Here is a 22,384-nt window from a genome sequence, read left to right as displayed (position 1 = left end):
GAAAATCCGATTAATCATAAACCAAAAAGCCTTTTAAATGGCTCACATTTCAATGGCATTAGCGGCTGCGTCCTACAATCAACAGAGCCCTAAGGTGCAGTCTGAAACCACCCAGTCGCACGTGGGCAATGGCTCGGGGGCCTGTGGCTCCTGGCTCTCGTAGTCTCACAGGAGTGCCTAAAAGCAGGATCTGCCGCAGTCTGTCATACTTCTCTCAAAAGCCAGAGCCTAGATGAGACATGGGGATAACTGACTTAGAGAATCCAGACTTCTAAAAGACAATTAAAAACAAAAAACCACACCACATCCTCCGGAAGCAGGCATCCGATTGCCGTATCGGGGAGTCTTGCTCAAAGGTGGTAACTTCTTCCCTCCTACACTCTGCATTCAGAAGCCAGCTTGCAAACACCTCGTTCGAATTACCTTTGTGCAGGCACCCACTGACTCACAGTTGCAAATTTAAGAAAGCAAGCAGTCTTGTCTTTTAGATCTTTCATTACAATTTCACAAAGACAACGCCAAAGCATCTGCACACATGGCAAAGCATCTGCTTGTTCTCGGAGAGCGAGGGACGTGACACGCACCGATTCTCCCTCTTCGCCGCTGACGCAGAGCATGAGGTGCCCAGACTCTCACGCGCTCGGTGAGGAGGCTGCCCGGCTTCCCGATCCAAGGCTCCCCACGCCAGCCTCCCTAACAGCAGCACCAGGCCGGCCGTCGTCCGAGGAGCGTTCGGCTTGGGAGGATGGGGCAGCGAACTGCCGTGCGTTATTTCACAGCAGCACCTTCAGAAAACTGGTCTGCTACCTTTCAGGAAAGTACTTGGCCAGGTGACACAAGCTGGAGTATTCAGATCCAAGGCTGCAACAAAACAGCTCATTTTGTATTTTCTACTTTGACTCCATGATCTTAGAGGTCTTTTCCATCCTTCATGATTCTGTGCTAGATTCTATCAAAACTATCAATTTGGGTGCATACTTCTACCTCTCAAACCACAGAAAGCACTTCCACAGACCATGAGTCTTCACAAAATGCTTTATCTATATAAAATATACATATACAAACTGAGGCACAGGAAGTTCCGTCTGAACGTGAGGAAGAACTTCTTCCCTCTGAGGGTGACGGAGCCCTGGAACAGGCTGCCCAGGGAGGCTGTGGAGTCTCCTTCTCTGGAGATATTCAAGACCCGCCTGGACAAGGTCCTGTGCAGCCTGCTCTGGGTGACCCTGCTTCGGCAGGAGGGTTGGACTAGATGACCCACAGAGGTCTCTTCCAACCCCTACTATTCTGTGATTCTGTGATACAAATATATATAAAATATACATGTATGTATTTATATATATATAAATAAGGTCTTCTATATATATATATAAGGTCTTTTAACAGCTACTTGCAAAAACAAAACCAAAAAGAAGTCATCCACTTTCTGTTCTTGTCTTCCTGTGTAACCTTACCACAACAGCTTCCACAAGGTAACTCCTCTAACCGTCTGAAGATAAAATGGGACGTGTTTTCAAGAGACTCTCCAGCTCAGAACAGGTCAGTAGAGGCTGGAAGGGTCTGCTGGAGGTCACCTAGTCCCACCGCCCTGCTCAAGTGGGGCCAGCTACAGCAATCTGCCCCAGACTGGGTTCGGACACGTTTTGAGTATCTGCCAGCATGGAGACTGCCCAGCTTCGCTCAGCAACCTCTCCCAGGGCTCAACCACGCCTACAGCAAAAATAACTTTTTCTGACATTCAGATGGCACTTGCTGTGTTCCAGTCTGCGCCCGTCGCCTTGCATCGTGCCGCTGGGCTGAGAAAAGGCTGGCTCCATCGTCTTTACACGCTGCCGGAAGACAAACGCCACGCGCATCCTGCAGATCAGAGAAACCAGAAGAGCTCGCGCAGAACTCTCGCCCGTCAGACAGCTCCAAGCACTACAGAGCCAACACACACCCCTCGGGCAGCACGTCCAGCGCGGGGCAATGCCGTGGCCTGCTCGTCTCACACCAGCAACCCTCTAAGCACCTCAGCAGATTCCTGCGTCGACCCACAACAAATGCTCACTGAAAGCATCAATTTTGCACGCCGCACATCTACTCTGTGTGTGAGGCTCACCCAGAAAGGAAAACATTTATGAGTTCACTTCACAGTGGGATATTCCACCCCAGGACAGGTGAATCACAGAGTCCCAGCATGGTCGGGGTGGGCAGGGACCTCTGTGGGTCACCCAGCCCAACCCCCTGCCCAAGCAGGGTCACCCAGAGCAGGGGGCACAGCACCGCGGCCAGGCGGGGCTGGAATATCTCCAGAGAAGGAGACTCCACAGCCCCTCTGGGCAGCCTGGGCCAGGGCTCCGGCACCCTCAGAGGGAAGAAGTTCTTCCTCGGGTTCAGCTGGAGCTTCCCAGGCTTCAGTTTGTGCCCGGTGCCCCTTGTCCTGTCGCTGGGCACCACTGGAAAGAGTCTGGCCCCGTCCTCCTGACCCCCACCCTGCAGATATTTAGAGGCATTTCCAAGGTCCCCTCGCAGCCTTCTCTTCTCCAGGCTGAACAAGCCCAGCTCCCTCAGCCTCTCCTCGGAGGAGAGATGCTCCAGTCCCCTCCTCATCCTCACAGCCCTGCGCTGGACTCTCTCCAGTAGCTCCTCATCTTTTTTGAACTGGGGAGCCCAGCACTGGACCCAGCACTGCAGATGGGGCCTCACTAGGGCTGAGTAGAGGGGGAGCAGAACCTAAAGTGAAGCCTGAGGACCACAGATCTCTCATGCCGATACGCTCAAGAGCCTTACAGAGCAAGGCAGCTCGCAATGTCTGCACACCAGCAGCTCCTTCACTGATAACGCACAGCAAGAACCACAGCTGCAAAAAGAGACACCGTGTATAATCAGAAGAATTCTGCATATTTTTAACAATTTAGCCAAAGCTACAACCTACAAAGTCAGCTTCTGTACTGAACGATCACGCGACGACTACAACACTTCAAAGTGATGAGGCAAAGGGAATACTCAGCTGCACCCGCCAAAGCGTTTCTTGTGGAGAAGTACTGCTGTCGCCTTCAGAGGTTCTGATGAGATTTCATCCAGGACATCACGCCCATCTCTGTCGCCCTGGCTCCAGTAAAACCGCAGAGGCAGAGAAGAACAGGAGAGGAGGTGTATGGAGGGAGAGTACCAGGGTCAGCTTGAGCCGTATGCTGAACAAGCCAAAAAGGGCCACGGCTACCAACGCCAACGCAAAGCAAGCCGGGAAGGTGGGGAGCAACACTACCCAAGGCCGGTCCCACATGAGGGGAAGCAGATCTCCATTAGCCAGGAATGAAACTGTTCCCGAAATTATAGGATGCTTATAACCACAGTAAGAATGTTGCTCTGGAATTCCCTCACCAAAATGGCACGAATATACTGTTGTTTTAAGACAGACCTTCTTCAGCCTATAATGGGAGTTACAGGACAGGCTTGCCTAACCCAGGAATGTCATTCCATCCTGTGTAAAATAATATGATGACATGCAAACATACGATCTTAGTATCTTTTTAAAAGGCTACTTCTCATTCCTTTAATTATATTATGTCTGGACAGGCATTTGATTTCTAGTAACAATCGCAGCCTCTCTTTTAGAGAATGGTCCTGCACAAAAACCAACCCCCCAAACCCCCCAAACTGTTTCTCTTCTGAGCCACACCAGCACTGCGGTGCGATTTTTATTTACTTATTTATCTAAAGGTAACAGGTGACCTGTCTGTTGTCATTACTTATTTTAACAGCTGTCCACAAACTTTAGATATGGCCATATATGAGAAATGTGAATGTTCCTTACAGAAGCAACTTCACAAAGCCTGGAAATGAACGACCTTTCCAGGCAGTTGTGACCCACCGCACGTCTTCTCCTCCTGACCAGCACCCAGGAGCACCCAAGATGCTTTTCACTAGATGAGGCAATGGTCTTGTGGAAACAAGATGTAAATGATCTGGTAAAACCATCAAAGCGAAGCTCTCAGTAAAGAACAAGTGACATTAAGCCTTCAGATCTCTTACTTACTCATTTCCATGAACAGCTGTCTCTTCTCTGCCATGGTCCTCCTCCTCTTCCCACTCTCCTCAATCATTCTGAAGACAAAAATGGCAAACACTGTTTGTGCTAGAATTTCTGTTACAAGAGCAACTTATGTGAACAATGTTATTTTATCCCTCAGCTGAAACAGTTTGATTATATTTGGTAAGACCAGTAGACAGACAGACGTCTCTTCGTAACGGTCGTATTCCATAACGACACACTTTTCACAGAACCACAGAATAGCAGGGGTTGGAAGGGACCTCTGTGGGTCATCTAGTCCAACCCTCCTGCCGAAGCAGGGTCACCCACAGCAGGCTGCACAGGATCTTGTCCAGGCGGGGCTGGAATATCTCCAGAGAAGGAGACTCCTCAACCTCCCTGGGCAGCCTGGACCAGGGCTCCGTCACCCTCAGAGGGAAGAAGTTCTTCCCACCCTTCAGAGTCCAGCGGAGGGCTACGAGGATGGTGAGGGGACTGGAGCATCTCCCCTACAAGGAGAGGCTGAGGGAGCTGGGCTTGTTCAGTCTGAAGAAGAGAAGGCTGCGAGGGGACCTTCGAAATGCCTCTAAATATCTGCAGGGTGGGTGTCAGGAGGATGGGGCCAAGCTCTTTTCAGTGGTGCCCAGTGGCAGGACAAGGGGCAACGGGCACAAACTGAGGCACAGGAAGTTCCAGCTGAACATGAGGAAGAACTTCTTCCCTCTGAGGGTGACGGAGCCCTGGCCCAGGCTGCCCAGGGAGGTTGTGGAGTCTCCTTCTCTGGAGATATTCCAGCCCCGCCTGGACAAGGTCCTGTGCAGCCTGCTGTAGGTGACCCTGTTTCGGCAGGGGGGTTGGACTAGATGACCCACAGAGGTCCCTTCCAACCCCTACTATTCTGTGATTCTGTGATTTATAAGCATTTATAAGGTCCCCTCGCAGCCTTCTCTTCTCCAGGCTGAACAAGCCCAGCTCCCTCAACCTCTCCTCGTAGGGGAGATGCTCCAGTCCCCTCATCATCCTCGTAGCCATTGACTTGTCAATGCCTTTGATAGTGATGCACAGCACAGGAAACAGCAACTCTAACATTTTAGCTGCTAATCCTAAGTTTGCAAAACTCAGAGCTGCACGCACGTATACAGCAGCACCACGCAAAGAATCCCTCTCTGTGCAAGCACATTTTGTTTGCAGAATACGAAGCAGGCCAGACCTCTCCGCGCGCCGTGGAGCCGGCGCAGCGCAGCAGCCCCACAGATTCGCACGTGAGAGACGCGGGTGTTCGAAAGGAGACAGCGTGTTGCTTGCCTTCCCCCGGCTGCCCGAGCTCACAAACGCTCCTCTGCCCCGCCTGGGGTTTTTGCGGGGATGCTGGTTTTCGGGGCAGGGGGTTGTGTTGTCTTTAAACAAAACTTGTAAGAATTCATTGAACTTTGAAACCTGACGCTCGAGTTCAAACCATATTTGTCAGGGAAGGAAAGGTCTTAAAGATCATTAAGGTAGAAAGGAAAAAAAAAAAAGGTATAGCTTGGTCTCACAGGCCTCCCTTTTTTGGGAAAAGAGGTTAAAGAAGTGTCAGCACCCCAGTGGAACTTCTGCGCTAAGGTAAGGAGGCCCAGAGATGATTCCGTACCTCTCACGGCTTACTCCCCTGTGTAGTCCTAAAAGACAGATGCTAAACATCAGTCAACTCCAGTGAAAAAAAAAAAAAGCAACTAAATTCAGTATCAGGGTAAAATTTCACTTAAAATGACTACATTATAGTATTCTTGTTACCAGATTCACAAACTAATTAAATATGTTTTTCAAATGCCTGAAAAAAAAAACCAGAGTGAAAATACAACACACTTGTTCTCCAGTGACACCAGAATCCAAGGAAGTTACTCAGCTCACCCTCAGGCAGCATGGCAGGACAGATTTCCTTAGGCTTAAATGTCAACCAAGGGAAAGAGAGTCGTGTCTTGGCACCTAACACAGACTCTCTGATTAACAGTTTCCCTCAGCAGTCGTCCACTGCCTGCTAATTATTCTCTGGTAAAGCTCTCACAACATATATTCATCTTGAAAGCCACCATAACCTTCTTCCTTACCTGTTCATAAAAGGAAAATAAGTGTATGATGGGATAGAGTAATCTGCAAATATATTTTATTTCCTTATTTTTTTCCTACTTTAGAAAACCATTGACTCAGAACCAACGTGCTTCTGTATTTTATTTCTCTTAAAGGAAAAAACCTCAATGGCATTTTTGCAGATATGCAAAAGTTGCTTTTTTTTCCAGCTTCCTAAAATAAAATCATTTTATTAAGGTAAATGACTATATGCAGAAGGAGTGCCTTCTCTTCTCGCCCAAGGTTCTTCCCAACGCATTCTCTCGAGCTGTGCTTCAGCACAGGCTGAAGCCAGTGGTCAAAGAGCCCCACACCGGAAAGCCATGCCCACACAATTCCTTTTCTGCACCCACAAGTCCCAGCCGTCCTCACGCACTGCCCCAGCTTCAGAGTTTTTGGAACTCCTGTTCTCTTTGTTTCCTCATCACACAAAGCACACATGTCATCTTGGAGAATGTCAGTTACTGCACCAGTAATTAGCTTTGTTTCAAGTGCCAGCGCCTCTAAATTCCACAACAGATGGACTCCAAGGGGTAGGTTAGTTATTTGAGCTTTTAAATTGTTTTTAGCAGAGACTGTTATATCAAGACAGATGGGCCAATACCACTTCAATCTTCTGCAACACCAAGAAAAAAAATCGTGACAACATAAGCTCTTCTGGTCCTTGGGCTCCGGGTCCACGTGTCCCTCATTCCACCTCCCTAACCCCCTGCTCCCCAGATAATCTCATTTTTCTGCAAAGCTGGAACCAGTCCCTGGGAAACTTTTCTCCCAAGGGAGCGGCAAGACAGAGCGATACCGGAGACACCGTAACTTCCATTTCTCCCAGCAGCTATCTCCTGGAGCCCACGGGTGCCAGCTGAACCCACGAGCCAGGCTTCCCACCGAGCTTTCACAGAAGGCACAGAGAGGTGCTACCAGCAGCAAGAAAAGGCCTCTGGCAATGCCAGATGCTCCTCCTCGCCAGCAGCACTCGAGAGGCTGTGCATGGAGCACGGACGGGGCTGAGGAAAGGGCTAACAGCACCAACAAAGCAGGGTACGAGACCAACACGGTATATTAAGGGCTGCAACTAATTTCGCTGCTGTCTGGTAACATAGACTCACAGAATCCTTCATGTTGGAGAAGACCTCTGAGATCATCAAGTCCAACCGTCACCCCAACACCCCCATGCTTGCTAAACCCTGTCCCCAAGTGCCACATCCACACGGTTTTTGAACCTCTCCAGGGATGGGGACTCCCCCACTGCCATGGGCAGCCTGGGCCAAGGCCTGACCACTCTCTCAGCAAAGAAATTTTTCCCAATCTCCAATCTGAACCTGCCCTGATGCAACTGGAGGCCATCGCCTCTCGTCCTATTGCTGGTTACTTGGGAGAAGAGACCAACAACATGTACATTTAAAGTCATGATATTACTGTGACATCAATCTCTTTCCTACAGACATCTGATTGCTTTGCAGGTTCCAGAATTTGAGCTTTTTTAAGAGGCCATTCAAGCTGCATGGACCACGGTCATAGAACACTATCCTATATAATTCACACCTAATTAAGTTAGATTGACCAAGCTGCACACTTCAAATTTTAAAGGAGCTAGCATTACCCTTCATGCTCTCTGCAAAGCAAAGGAGTGAATTATCTGTTCAGCATCGTCCCCAAAATGAGATCTGAATAAGTAAACTGGTGTCTCCATGACTCCGACGCGCTGCAGGGATACACCAACAAGGCCTGATTAACCCACAGCTCAGGAATGATCTTGTACAGATTGGTCAGGTAGGGTCTCAGGAAAATCATGTTCCAAAGAATGTTGTCCCAGGGCCTCCTCCAAGTCTCCTGCCTTTCTTGCAGGGAGCACAAGAGTTGAAATTTTCATTAAGTGAACAGCTCAACAATCCTGTACCCGCTCACCCCCCAAAAAATCAAATGTCACTATTCAGATTCACAGGCTCTCCTTGGCAATTCTTTCCTGCTGTTATCTGTGAGGGGGCAAACATCTGGGACACGATCCTTCTTGGCCAGAGAGTTACGCATTCTAAAGACAAAGAGAGTGGAGAGAGAGGAAACAAACTGGCAAATGTTTGGAAAAGTTGTGGAAATTACATTAGTCATATGAGATCTATGAGAATAATTGAAAAGCCCATTTTTAAAGCCTGAACCATCAGATACAGAAGGATCCCTTCCTGACGAAGCTGGGAAGAAGAAGAAACAAACTGGCAAATGTTTGGAAAAGTTGTGGAAATTACATTAGTCATACGAGATCTATGAGAATAATTGAAAAGCCCATTTTTAAAGCCTGAACCATCAGATACGGAAGGATCCCTTCCTGACGAAGCTGGGAAGAAGAAATCTGGAAAGTCTGTATTCACCTGCACACTTCAACATTATCTCAAGTTCAAAACAGGAATGAACTCAAACCAGAATAACTGCTGCTATGCCAAGATGCAAATGACAGAGCTCAACATCACAAAACAAGAAAGCCAAACTGCAGCTTGTTCTGCGTTGTTTTTTGGGTTGGTTGTTTCTGTTTGTTTAAAGGGGGTAAGTGGTGTTTGGTTTGGGTTTTTGGTGGGGATTTGTTGGTTTGTTTTTTTTCCATTTGTGGCACAACGCATGGGAAAAGTGCTAAGAAACATGCACGGACTGAAATGACCAGGCAGACAAAAATTCTCGAGATGGCTGCTCACCTTACAATGCATGCATGTGGGGAAAAAAACGCTCAAATCTATTTATGCACCAACAGGGGACAATGTGAATGCACTGGGGATTCTCCAGTACCACGCTACATGTTTAAACAGGTACTTAGAGAGGGTTTTTTCATCCAGTTTTGTCCTTCGCATTTTGTGATGAGCTGCTCCTAAACACTTGGCATTTACTTCACCCTTCTTCAAAGCCCCGACAGATGAGCAGTGCTCGGGAGAACGTGCACGTTGGAGAACTGCATTTTCGTGCTCACTCTTCAGCAGACGCTGCCATTTCAGTACATGCTAACTCTATAGCATGGGCTTTACAGAATCACAGAATGGTAGGGGTTGGCATCATCTTTCTTGAACTGGGGAGCCCAGCACTGGACACAGCACTGCAGATGGGGCCTCACCAGGGCAGAGCAGAGGGGGAGGAGAACCTCCCTCGCCCTGCTGCCCACACTCCTCCTCATGCACCCCAGGATCCCATCGGCCTTCTTGGCACCCAGGGCACGCTGCTGGCTCATGGTCACCCTGTCGTCCACCAGCACTCCCAGTCCCTCTCCGCAGAGCTGCTCTCCAGCAGCTCAGCCCCAGCCTGTACTGGTGCCTGGGGTTGTTCCTCCCCAGGGGCAGGACCCTGCCCTTGCCCTTGGTGAACCTCATCAGGTTCCTCTCTGCCCAACTCTCCAGCCTGTCCAGGTCTCGCTGGATGGCAGCACAGCCTGCCGGGGTACCCACCACTCCTCCCAGTTTGGTGTCATCAGCAAACTTGCTGAGGGTACGCTCTAACTCTTCATCCAGGTCGTTGATGAAGAAGTTAAACAAGGCTGGGCCCAGTACTGACCCCTGGGGCACATCACTGGTTACCGGCCTCCAACCAGACTCAGCGCCGCTGATGCCAACCCTCTGAGCTCTGCCATTCAGCCAGTTCTCAATCCACCTCACCAACCACTCATCCAGCCCACACTTCCTCAGCTTCCCTAGGAGGATGTTATGGGAGACAGTGTCGAAAGCCTTGCTGAAGTCAAGGTAGACAACATCCACGGCTCTCCCCAGCCAGTCATGCCATCGTAGAACGCTATGAGATTGGTCAGGCATGATTTCGCCTTGGTGAATCCATGCTGACTACTCCTGATAACCTTCTTTTCCTCCACTTGCTTGTTCATGACCTTCCATCTAAACTGTCAATGCTTTACACTGTCAGCAGAAGAAAGAGTTCTTACACATTCATATAACATCAGCTTTGGACCCGAAGACTTCCGTAACAGTAACCCAGATGTTGGACTTGAGTCATAAAAAGAACTCCGACAAAATGCTAAAGAGCTATTCATAAGAAGAAACATGCTTGGCCATGCTTAAAAGCCTTAATTATTTTATTGCAAGGTTCTGCCAGCAGAGTAACAGCACGCTGCTGGGACAAACCCAGCTTGCCGATGCACTATCCCGTCTCCAGACGGACCCCAAAGCAGACGCACAGGGAAGAATGCAAGAGCGGGGCAAGCATAGAGTACAACTTCCCAAGAACGTCCGCTGAATTTCCCAATGCCTGCAGTGCCAAGGCTCCCTGAGCCACAGCCATCTGCCATATTTAGTAACCACCAACAGCTTTTTTCCCCCCACGGGCCGGTGTGTGTTTGTCCCTTCGCTGCCCATAAACTTTTAACACTCACAACACTCCGCAGCAAGAATTCCCAAGCATGAAACCCACAGTTCAGCAAATCGCTTCCCTGGATTTTCTGCCCCTGCTTCCTCGTTCTTCTACCAAGAGATACGGAACACTCAATCGCTACCCCCCCTCTCCACCCCAGTCACGATTTTATAGATCTCCGATGTATCTCCCCCCCAGCTGCCTCTCTGCCACGGGGAGGGATCTCGGCTTGTTTTGCCATTCCTTGTACCAAATGCACTTTGTGCTCCTGTGAGCCCAAATCAACACCTGCCCACCAGGAGAGCCCAGCAGCCAAGGAAAGGCCAAACCGAGAGGGGTGACTGATGCAATTAATGTGCACGTAACTAGGAAAAGCCTGGGATGGAAAACCAGAACCGACTGAACAAGGAGGTGAGAAGCAAAGATGACCAGTGGATCCCAGCTTCGCACGGGAATGACTGGAACGGCCCCGAGCAGCAACGCGGAACACACAGAACCTTATTGGACTTGGACAAACAGAAAGAGGAGAAGTAAGGATCAAAAATACAGACAATAGGAAAAAAAACCCCAGATTTTCAAAATAAAGTAACTGTGAATTTAAGTTTTCTTCTATCCAGGAAATATAATAATAAAACCTCTTTCCTTTTGCTGTAGTTTTCGGTACATGTAGCTACATGTTACCTGCAGGTGCAAATGCCTACCAACATTAGAACTTGCAGATGAAGAACCCATGCAGGAATCAATTTGGATGCAGAAGATGAAATTAGCAGGGAGTTTTAATATAAAACTACCCTAAGTATTAATTTGGCTGTTACAAAAATTACAGTAAACACTGTATCTCAGTACCTGTATTTGAAGGGGAACAGCCAAGACTGAAAGGGAAACGTCACATCCTAACTTCAGTGTTTCTTCAAGCACGGTCTTAAACACAAATACCAGGAGTGCCAGGCAGCTTGCTGTGGTTTTGGCTGCAGTACAAAGTGCCCAACCTCCATCCAGGCTGAGACTTCTAATGCTGGACAGTACCATTGTTTTCTACAGTCGAGGCCTAATGATTTCTTCTTTCTTCCCTTACGCTTCCTGCCATCTACCCTTCGAGTGCCTCACAGGTAAATTCACCAAAAGAGCCCACGCATTAAGATACCAAGACTTGGGATTGGCAGTGTTTCATTACAGAATCTGCTTTCTTCCTTTCCTTACTCTTAATTGCCACTGAACCTCAGAATAATTACACAGAAAAGCGAGGTTCCCAAAAGGTGCTTGCAGCTAAAAAGTCTCACTTGCCAGCGGAGACGCTTCAGCTTCTTGAAAGCCAAGCACTTTGAGACCCAGACAATATTTCTTGTTATTTGTATAAAGCTAGAAGTCAAAAAGCTCTGAATTTCCCAGAAAATATTTCTAATTAGGCTCAGAGATGTTCCGCTTTCATTCTTCTGAAAAGGATGAATTTTGCTTTAAAGGTCAGGGTTAAAGTTGTAGTTTGGAGTCCTGTCTTCTCTATGGCTTTTCTGTGTGATGGAGAAATGTGCAGAATTCCGTTTAGCACTCTTGGAAATTTGCAGGGGTGTGGTTTTTGTTTGTTGCTTTTAAATAGAAACATAAGAATGACCACACTGTGTCAGACCATCATCTTCCTGCTTCTTTTAGACTCGGTACTGGCTAGTTCCATTTGAGGCTTCCTCCTGCCTCCACCCGTTTCTACGTCGGACAAGACAGGAACATTCCTCAGGCATCATCTCTTTTCTAGCCAGAAGAATCTGGAGACTCGCCGTTTCTTGCGCAGAAATCACTCATACTTATGACTGATCTTTATCGTCTTCTACCATCCCTTTTCTTGTTCCACCATCTGCTTTCAGAGATGAAGGAGAAACACAAGAGCATTCAATCTGTACGCACACCACTGCTTTATACAGCAGCAATAACAGCATCCTTGCCTTCTTTAAGACTCTTACCATTCTTCATAGAACATGAAGAATACTTTTTAAGAATATTTATTAAGCTTTTCTTTTTTTTGGACCATGATGGAGCGTTGGCCTGAAGCTTTCACAGCACTACTCTAAAGCATCGGGATGCTGCTCCCGAGGGACAGCTCAGGGCCAAGGAGCGGCCATACAAACCTGGGGCTGCCTGTTTATCCTCTCCCCTCCCTCACCCCTTTATTTCCATAACTTTACACGCCTCCGCAGCGGACAATAAAAGAGGAGATGAAACTCAGTTGCTGACAGAATCCCTCCAGCCTTCTTCGGAACTAGCGTGCATTTCGAACGTGATTTCCTTCGGCAGACACCTCGCCGTCCTCCCTCTGGGCACTGAGCGTTCGTGATCCTGCGCTGCTGTGTGCGAGACCTGGGGACGGCGAGGCTACGCGGGACTCACCTCTGACTCTAGCTCTGTCTGTCTTCTGCCCCAAAATGTAACCTTGCTCTTAAGAGTAGAAAGATGGTTTTTTCACCTCTACCCTACGCTGAGGCATTCTTGCCAGCAAGATAACGTGTTAGCCTGGTTTTGTTTTCCTTCCCCTTTCCCCACCCCAGTGCTTTCCAGATTAGAAACCTATATTGCGTGATATAAAACCAACCTATTTTCTCCCTTGCTGCTAAAAAGACACAGAAGTCACGGTCAAAGTAAATACTACACTCACAACTGAACTGAAAGAAAAATCGGAGGCCTAGGGATTGCTGCAAGCACTAGGTGAGACTAGCAGACTGTCACAGCATATAGAATCGGTGCACATACAGATAACTGAAGAATAACACCGGAATTTAATTTTTTTAGCTTTAAGAATCACCAAATCACAGAATCCCAGCATAGCAGGGGTTGGCAGGGACCTCTGTGGGTCACCCAGCCCAACCCCCTGCCCAAGCAGGGTCACCCAGAGCAGGGGGCACAGCACCGCGGCCAGGCGGGGCTGGAATATCTCCAGAGAAGGAGACTCCACAGCCTCCCTGGGCAGCCTGGGCCAGGGCTCCGTCACCCTCAGAGGGAAGAAGTTCTTCCTCATCTTCAGACAGAACACTCCATTCAACCAAAGGCTGAAATTTCCAGTGCTTAAAGAACTACGCCCGGACACGAACCGTCTGTATTGCCACGGGTCTCTTTAGAGGGGAAAACTGACAATCTGATAAAGAAGTGAATTTCACACACCGAGGTGCTTCATGGTGAACATCCTGTTCCGCTGTTCTAGCAAAAGCGCCATCACCAAACAACTTCCTCTGCTTCCAGGCATGGTGGCACGACAGGGAGTCGACGTGGTCTGTCCTGGATGATTTCCACAGGTACTCCTTCCTCAAAAAGCTTTTTGTAGCCTTTAGCGATCCAGAGGGGACATTTGCATCACGACAGCTCTTGGTTCACTTAAGATTAAGCAGTAAGAGGAGGTTCAACCTACTGCCTTTTGTCCTTAAAGGCTGTTAAAACCAGCTGCGGCGGAATTTGCACGCCAGAGCCAATCTCCTCCGGCTGGAGGTCTCCCAGAGTTTCAAGGATTCTGATAAGCATGGAGAGCTGGAAGCAAAACTTACTTCCACAGGTTGTGGTCTTCCCATCGGCTCTCGCTCTGACAGCGTGGGCTAAATTTACACTCACCACTCAAGGTGGAAGCATGGAGAACTTGCAAGAGAGCACGCAAGCACTCTGCCCAAGTCTGACTCCGTGGAACATCAGATTTCTTCTCTGCAGTGAGAGAATAGTGCTTGCATTTGCAGTAAGAGTGGTGCTGGTTCCACAGAATATGGTTCTGCTTTACATCAAGAGGCAGCAACTTTGTTTAAGGAAGAAAATCCGAAATCGGTAAGAGAAACCCAGCACTGGCAAAGAGCTTTGACGTGCCAAGAAGTCAGTACAGGTACCAACACCTACTGCAGTCCACAAGTCTTCACAGCCAAGTACGCTCAAGCCGAAACCAGAAATGGAAGTTCAAGAGCTGCAGTGACTGCTGCAGCCAGCGCCTGACACGGTGCAGGCTGCGTGTGCTGACTGAACTTCAGCGACGCTGACAGCAAGCCACAGCCTGCTCCCGTCCGCGCTAGTTCTGCCATCACGCACGCGCTCAACTCACTGTTCCAAGTATTCAGACTGCAGGCTGAGGCTGCTGAAAATTACTGAGACATTTTAATACTATAATGATCATTTATTTCTACTTATACATAAGTGTGTGTATGTATTTGTATGTCTATATACAGGGTGGGTGTCAGTAGGATGGGGCCAGACTCTTTCCAGTGGTGCCCAGTGACAGGACAAGGGGCAATGGGCACAAACTGAAGCCTGGGAAGTTCCAGCTGAACCCGAGGAAGAACTTCTTCCCTCTGAGGGTGATGGAGCCCTGGCCCAGGCTGCCCAGGGAGGCTGTGGAGTCTCCTTCTCCGGAGATATTCAAGATCTGCCTGGACAAGGTCCTGTGCAGCCTGCTGTAGGTGACCCTGCTTCAGCAGGAGGGTTGGACTAGATGACCCACAGAGGTCCCTTCCAACCCCTACTATTCTGTGATTCTGTGATTCTGTGATACATAAAAAAGGATTTATTTGTTTTTACTGTAATGGGAAGACTAGCTTTAAGTCCCATGGGAGATTTTAGTTCAAGATGCCTATTATTTAAATTCATAATGTTGAGAATCAGCAGGGAATTATCTGCACTGCAGTAAAATATTCACTGAAGAAACATAGTTTAATTATATTAAAGAAGATCACGGAACAGATCCTCCTAGAAGCTCTGCTAAGGCACAGGGAGGACAGGGAGGTGATTCAAGACAGCCAGCATGGCTTCGCCAAGGGCAAGCCCTGCCTCACCAACCTGGTGGCCTTCTGTGATGGAGAGACTGCACCAGTGGACAGGGGAAGAGCTACGGATGTCATCTGTCTGGACATCTGTAAGGCCGTCGACACGGTCCTCCACGACATCCTGCTCTCTAAATTGGAAAAAGATGGATTTGATGGGTGGACTGCTCGGTGGCTCAGGAATTGGTTGGATGGCCGCAGCCAGAGGGCAGTGGTCAATGGCTCGATGTCCAGATGGAGATCAGTGACCAGTGGAGTCCCTCAGGGGTCCGCACTGGGACCAGTACTGTTTAATATGTTCATCGATGACACAGACAGCGGGATCGAGTGCACCCTCAGCAAGTTTGCCCATGACACCAAGATGAGTGGTGCGGTCGACACGCTAGAGGGAAGGGACGGCATCCAGAGGGACCTGGACAGGCTTGAGAGGTGGGCCAGCACGAACCTCATGAAGTTCAACAAGCCCTAGGGGAAGGTCCCGCACATGGGTCGGGGCAATCCCAGCATCAACACCAGCTGGGGGATGCAGGGATGGAGAGCAGCCCTGCCCAGAAGGACTTGGGGGATGAAAAGCTGGCCATGACCCGGCATCATGCGCTGGCAGCCCCAAAGGCCAGGTGTGCCCTGGGCTGCATCCCCAGCAGAGTGGGCACCGGGCGAGGGAGGGGATTCTGCCCCTCTGCTCCACTCTGCTGAGACCCCCCCGGGAGTCCTGCGTCCAGCTCTGGAGCCCTCAGCACAGGACAGAGCTGGAGCTGTGGGAGCGGGGCCAGAGGAGGCCCCAGCAATGATGCGAGGGCTGGAACCCCTCTGCTGGGAGGAGAGGCTGGGAGAGCTGGGGCTGCTCAGCCTGGGGAGGAGAAGGCACCGGGGAGACCTTAGAGCAGCCCCCAGTACTTAAAGGGGGCTTACAAGAAAGCTGGGGACAGGCTGTTTAGCAGAGTCTGCAGTGATAGGACATGGGGTGATGGCTTTAAACTAAAATAGGGGAGATTTAGGCTGGATATAAAGAAGGAAATTGTTTACACTGAGGGTGGTGAGACCCTGGCCCAGGTTGCCCAGCGAGGTGGGAGATGCCCCATCCCTGGAACCATTCCAGGCCAGGTTGGATGGGGCTCTGAGCACCCTGAGCTGGGTGGAGATGTCCCTGCTCACTGCAGGGCGGTTGGGCTTAGAGGACCTGTAAAGGTGCCTTCCAACCCAAAGCATTCTATCCCTCTAAATGCTAGCAGTTATTTCTATATGCTTGTTGCAAAGTAATGTTCACCTTCAAGCACAAAAATTGTGTAAGATACAGGACAGTACAAAACTACAGATATGTTTGATGCAAACCTTCAAAAAGTTTACCATTTCCCTTTATCCATTCACCTCTACCTCTTTCAGCAGCTACAATAACACTGTTGAACTAATTCCCGAGTAACCTCTGACAGAGTTAATATAAAGGCTAATTCACAAATTCCCTACCAATAGATGTGGAGAACGCGATGGTCAGTCACCTTCTAAAGTATCTTCAATAGCACCATAAACTCAAACATTGCTCTTTCTTCTCTTGGGTTCTTTCTTTTCCTGTCTAGATTCCAATCTTCCCTTTTTTCCCTGTTCTCCCTTTTCCTCACCTTTCCGGGCTCTCTCCCACCCCCACAAAGCACGCATGCATTATATATGCGCACCTGGGTGGATAAAATCCAACAACAGAAATAAAAATAAAACCTAATGACTGTATTTCCCTTGACGTGCTCCAACAGGTCCAGCCCCTGATGACTCTGGACCACACATTTCTGGGGTTCCTGATCACACTTGCAGCTTACGCACTGAAACGAATGCGAGCAAGCCACTCGGAACTTCGTTAGGCCAATACTACAGGACCTATCTTAAAAGGTTTCGCTCTTCTTGGAGCTCATCAGCTGTAGGTAACGGCCTAAATAAGCAGCTTTCCCTCATCAAATCGCAGGGAGGGAGACAGACTACGTAATTACTCTCAGCTAACACAGCAGCCTTGATATTCTTGCACGAACTGCAGCCACCCCCTAAGAAGTCACACTTCTGCTCTTCCCTAACCGCTGTTACACTGACTTCCTACTCTGTCGGAGACTCGAAACTTCAGCTGTGTCTTTCAGCTTCCATATCTGCAATTTCAGGTGTTTCCTCACTGCTTTTTGAGTAATTTAGTCACTAAATTAGTTCACTAGCTAGAGATTTTGTTTTTCTCCCCTTTAAATAGTCAATTTGGTTTTATCTTGTGTTTCCACCCTTCAGACAAACTCCAAACAGAAATTCTGATCTTTATGGTTTGATACGCATTTCCAGGCACTGGTTCGCCCTGAAATGCAGCCCCATCAGCCAAACTGAGGAGCACAGAAATGCAAGTTTATTTATAAATTACTACATCTGCGTTTGTTCAGATTGTCAATATTGCATTTTACTAGCATAAATAATACTTGCTGTCTCTGATAAGATGACTGTGGTTGCTGTGAGGGTAAATTTGTGCTTACACCTATTTAAGTTCAGAAATAACTTGTAATTAAAAAAAAATCAGAATACCACTTTGGGGCATATGTTAATGTTAAACGTACTGAATACACAGTGAAGGAAGTTTAGTACCTTTCTGCCAATTTTCTAATTAGAAGGAACACATCTTCATGGGTGGTTTAAAGAAATGCTTTCATCCCTTGTCTGTTCATTCAGTTTTAAACATTTCAATGAAGCTGTCACTGAGAGAAAGATATTGAATAAAAAATCAGGGCATATCTGTACCTGCAGAAAAAGTTACTGCTGTTGCATCTGGTTTAGCACTTCAATAACTTGTTTTGGGCTTCTAAACTTGTACAGCTTTGTGCAACTGTCATTTGATTTAAATAATTTTCAATAATTTCTAAATTGTCATAAATATTTTGTTAATTTTAAAGTATGAAAATAAACTTATGTATGATACAAAGGTGCTGACATTTTTTCATCTTAGATGGATTTCAGTAAAAGATGCTGAAGTATTTTTACTTTTCCTTTTCTAAGAATTTGAACAAAAACCCCATAAAGATTCATTTCCTTCCCTCGTTGCCCTCTCTGTCTCTCCAAAATATCTGCTGCTTATTCATTTCTTTGTTCTTCATCCTCTCTTGGTTCATCTTCTGATCTCCCTTGTATCAGCAGTCAAACATTAATATATGTGATTGATTGAAAGAACTCCTTCTTTCCCCTATGCCTCTTACTAAGAAGAAGAAAGCGATCTAGAAGATATTTCAGGGGGGCACATCCAACACATTTAGACCAAAACCCAGGAAGAGAAAAGACGAGCTTTTTATACTTATGCAAGTACACTGGCAACATCTTCTTTTAATGTGTATTTAAACCATTTCTGATAATTCTCCTCGTTTAACTTCAAACTTCAAACTCTGTTCCCATCACTGCATGGAAGTAATTGAACCACGAGCAACTGTGCACGAAAGTATTAAAAATACTTTAAAACGTTAATTCTGCATCTACAGCAATGGGAGTAATGGAGCCCCTTTGAGAAACAATATGCATTTTCTAGTAGCATAGTTGCCTAAAAACTTAAAGGTCTCAGACTTTAAAGATACAGCTCTCTTACAAGTATTGGACTCCAATGTTTGCATAAGTTCTTTACAGGTCAGAACTGAGAGCAGTCTAGAAGCAGGGCATAAGTGCAAAAACCACTAGAGAATGGATCCGAGGGAATGGGCAACAACTTTGCAGTGAAATTCTATACAAGTCAATGGTTCTTTTTTTTGTGTGTGTGTTTTTTTTTTAATAATACAGTAGATCAAAAGCTACTCTTAAAGAGGATTTTGCAAAACATGCACATATTACTCAGTAAACTTGCTTGAGAATGAATGGGCAATCAAGTCGTTTAGGAAAAAAGATTTAGTACCAAGAACTAAACATTTCCCTACTCCCTGCCTTGCCAATTCTGTTTAAACCGTGACATTTTTTCAAGGCATAAAATGCCATCTGTTTTGTTTGTACAGGACATTGCATGCAGCAACGCAGCCTCAGCCAGGCCTTACCACTTCAATTTACTGCTACGGAAAACAACCATCGCAGTGGTTTAAGCCGCAGCATGAGACCAGCAACCCTATTTTCCCACCTAGTAAGGAACTGACAGAGATTTGACCAGATGCAAGTCAAACAAAAATGGAACAAGAAACTGTATTTAATCACGGGTTACTTTCAAAACCTTCAAAAGCTTCTAACACTATTTTAAAAAGAAGCTCCAGATTACCTCAAGACAAAAATCCTCCAAACAGAACGCCAAACAATCTGAATTCCTGTGACACAACAAGATTTCAGTCCATGTACGTAACTACTTGTTCAACGCCCCGAACAGCAAGAAATCCCCACCCTGAAGAACTCCCAGCTCAGGCGCAAGACTATGGATGGGCTGAGGAGACCGACAGCAGGCACCGTACGTTAGCAGCCTACTTCTTGTGAAGTTCAAGTCACAAAAGCAAGGAAAGCTTCAGAAGAACACTACAAGGTATTATTTTAGGTCCATAGCAATATATATTAATTTTTAGCAAAGAGGGAATTGTTAAGCATGGGGAATAGGAAAACTGCAAGCTCTTAAGGACACCACTGTGCACTCAGACACATGCTGCACAGTCAGATCTGTTTCCCAGCAAACTAAAGAGAGGATGCATAGAAGTCAGGCCACAAAGTGCCTCGAATACAAACATGCTTTTCTTCAATAACTGGAAAGCCATCACAAACTCTTGTTTTTCTCTATTGCCCGAGAGCCTGAGGAACAGAAATGGGTTTTTACAACCCGCCCTGTTGACTCTGAGGCTGAACTTAAAATTAACGACTACACATAAGATTTACCACGAGCCTGCAAACCAGAGCAAATTTAGCAGTTTAAATTGTTTCCTTAAAATAAAGCAGTGTTAATATTCAATAAGATAAATCAAGTATTACTCCATGATTTTTCAAGCAATAAGAAGTTGGAAGTATCCTAATTAACGGCTTAGCTCTCCCTCTCAGGAAGGGAAGACTTACCTTCTTTGTAACACCGGAGGGGATTTCTGCCCAATCTGTGCTTCCCAGCTTTTCCAAGGTGAATCTCACAACCCTCTTTCCACACAGTTTTATCTGCAGGTTCCCAGAACCGCTTACTAGAGCACAAGAGAGAATTCTAAAATTGCCCCTTCACCAAGATGAAATATTTATTAGGAAATGTTTCGAGTTACATTTTTGCCCTCTTCTCTATTAACCTAGATGAACACATTGAGCACGAACAGAGCCCGGAATGCACCACCAAAAAATAACATACATAAGCACTGACAGAACGCAAACTAACCCCGAGCTCGGGCTGGCGGATGTCAGCACTGAGCAGAAAGACTCCTCTCCTCCCAATCCATCCACACCAGTAGAAGATAATACCATTTTCGGTACCTGTCATCACCTCTAGACCTCTATCACCCGCCACCATCTTCACCAATCAATAGTCATCCCCACAAGACCTTCCCTTCCTATCTCACTTCAGATGTAATCAGCTTAGATTAAAAATTTCAGCACATCAGAAAAAGTTCACGCAAACTGCTCCTGTGGTACACCTGTAGGGATGGGAAACTCGAGCCAAAGGAGCAGTGACAAACGCCTGGGAACACGAACGACTTTCACTGTCACAACTGAATTAGGGGGAAAAAAAAATCCACCCCTACACAAGTTTACTTCTTTACATATTGATAATTTTATCTCCTACTTTAATGTAAAATGTAAAGTCATCATCAACAACTTCTCAAGTCTACAAAGTCATAATTTATTTTAAAAGTGTTAGAAGTTACTAAAAGGGTATAAGAGTATATAATAAGGAATTTGATCTAAATTTAAAAGTGTATCTGCTGTTTGCCACAGTCAATGGGAGTGGGAAAGTGAACACATCTATAGTCCCAGGTAATCTGAATTTCGTCTGAGCTGCCAGAAACATACCATACCTTCTCCAAAAATCTGGCTGTACCCAAACCAGTTGCCAAAACCACCAACGCCTCCCTACTGCCTCAGTATTCCTTTTGATGTGATCATTCTATTAAAACATAAATAAATGAATAACACACAATAATTATAAGATAAGATTCCATAAGCACTGCAAAAAAAAGAGTAATATAAATAAACTCAAAGAACACTGTTGTGCTTTCAGCACGGCATTCTGCCTGTCCCCGTAGCACCTCTCTCCCCAGACGTAGCTCTGCCATCCCTCCACGGCCACGCTGCTCCGTCCGCAGCCCCAGTTCAGCCTCTCCAGGCTTGCAGTCTTGCTCATACTGCAAGGTATTAAAAAGCCCCAAATGATACTTTGGTTGCATCCACTTGGTAACCAGGGCAAGGAACATTTCAACGTGCTGCTTCATAGCACACCTACTTCCAGCCCGCTCCGTGATCCCACAGGTTGTAGTGCAATCCTACAGCAAGCCAACCGACACCACTACCCCGTCAAGCTTTCCTCATGTATACTGTCACCATCAGTTTGTCCTCGGAGTCTATTTCACTGCCATAAAAAACTGACCTAGAAGAATCATAGGACAGAAAAGACCTCTAAGATCACCAAGTCAAACCATCCACCCAACACCACCATTCCTACTTAACCATGTCCCCAGGCGCCACATCTACACATTTTTTGAACCCCTCCAGGGATGGGGACTCCCTCACTGCCCTGGGCAGCCTGGGCCAATGCTGACTGCTCTTTCAGTGAAGAAATTTTTCCTAATCTCCAACCTGAGCCTCCCCTGACACAACTTGAGGCCATCGCCTCTCGTCCCATCGCTGGTTACTGGGGAGCAGAGCCCAACCCCCCCTCCCTGCCCCCTCCTGTCAGGGAGCTGCAGAGAGCGATGAGGTCCCCCCTCAGCCTCCTCTTCTCCAGCCTGAGCAGCCCCAGCTCCCTCAGCCGCTCCCCATCAGACTTGTTCTCCAGACCCCTCCCCAGCCTCGCTGCCCTGCTCTGGACACGCTCCAGCCCCTCCAGGTCCTTCTTGGAGTGAGGGGCCCAGAGCTGAGCACAGCACCCGAGCTGCGGCCTCACCAGTGCCCAGTCCAGGGGCCCGATCCCTGCCCCACTCCTGCTGGCCACACCATTGCTGGTCCAAGCCAGGATGGTGTTGGCCTTCTTGGCCACCTGGGCACACTGCTGGCTCCTGCTCAGCCGGCTGCC

The 22,384-nt window shown here is 47.5% G+C and overlaps 1 protein-coding gene across 6 annotated transcripts in view; it reads right to left on the bottom strand.

Annotated features, from left to right (window-relative positions):
• The window catches only part of DTNB (dystrobrevin beta), a 228,928-nt gene that overhangs the window by 202,332 nt on the left and 4,212 nt on the right, over positions 1 to 22,384 (bottom strand). For all 6 annotated transcript variants that reach the window (XR_012763278.1, XR_012763279.1, XM_075415135.1 and 3 more), the window contains exon 3: positions 4,022 to 4,089. Coding sequence is in view for 4 of the 6 variants with exons in the window: in XM_075415135.1 (XP_075271250.1) it covers positions 4,022 to 4,088 (67 nt within the window). In the remaining 2 variants the exon portion in view is untranslated. The remainder of the gene's footprint in view (positions 1 to 4,021; positions 4,090 to 22,384) is intronic.

Source organism: Opisthocomus hoazin, chromosome 2, assembly GCF_030867145.1.
Source record: "Opisthocomus hoazin isolate bOpiHoa1 chromosome 2, bOpiHoa1.hap1, whole genome shotgun sequence".
Classification (NCBI taxonomy): domain Eukaryota; kingdom Metazoa; phylum Chordata; class Aves; order Opisthocomiformes; family Opisthocomidae; genus Opisthocomus; species Opisthocomus hoazin.
This window is presented reverse-complemented; position numbering and strand designations above follow the sequence as displayed.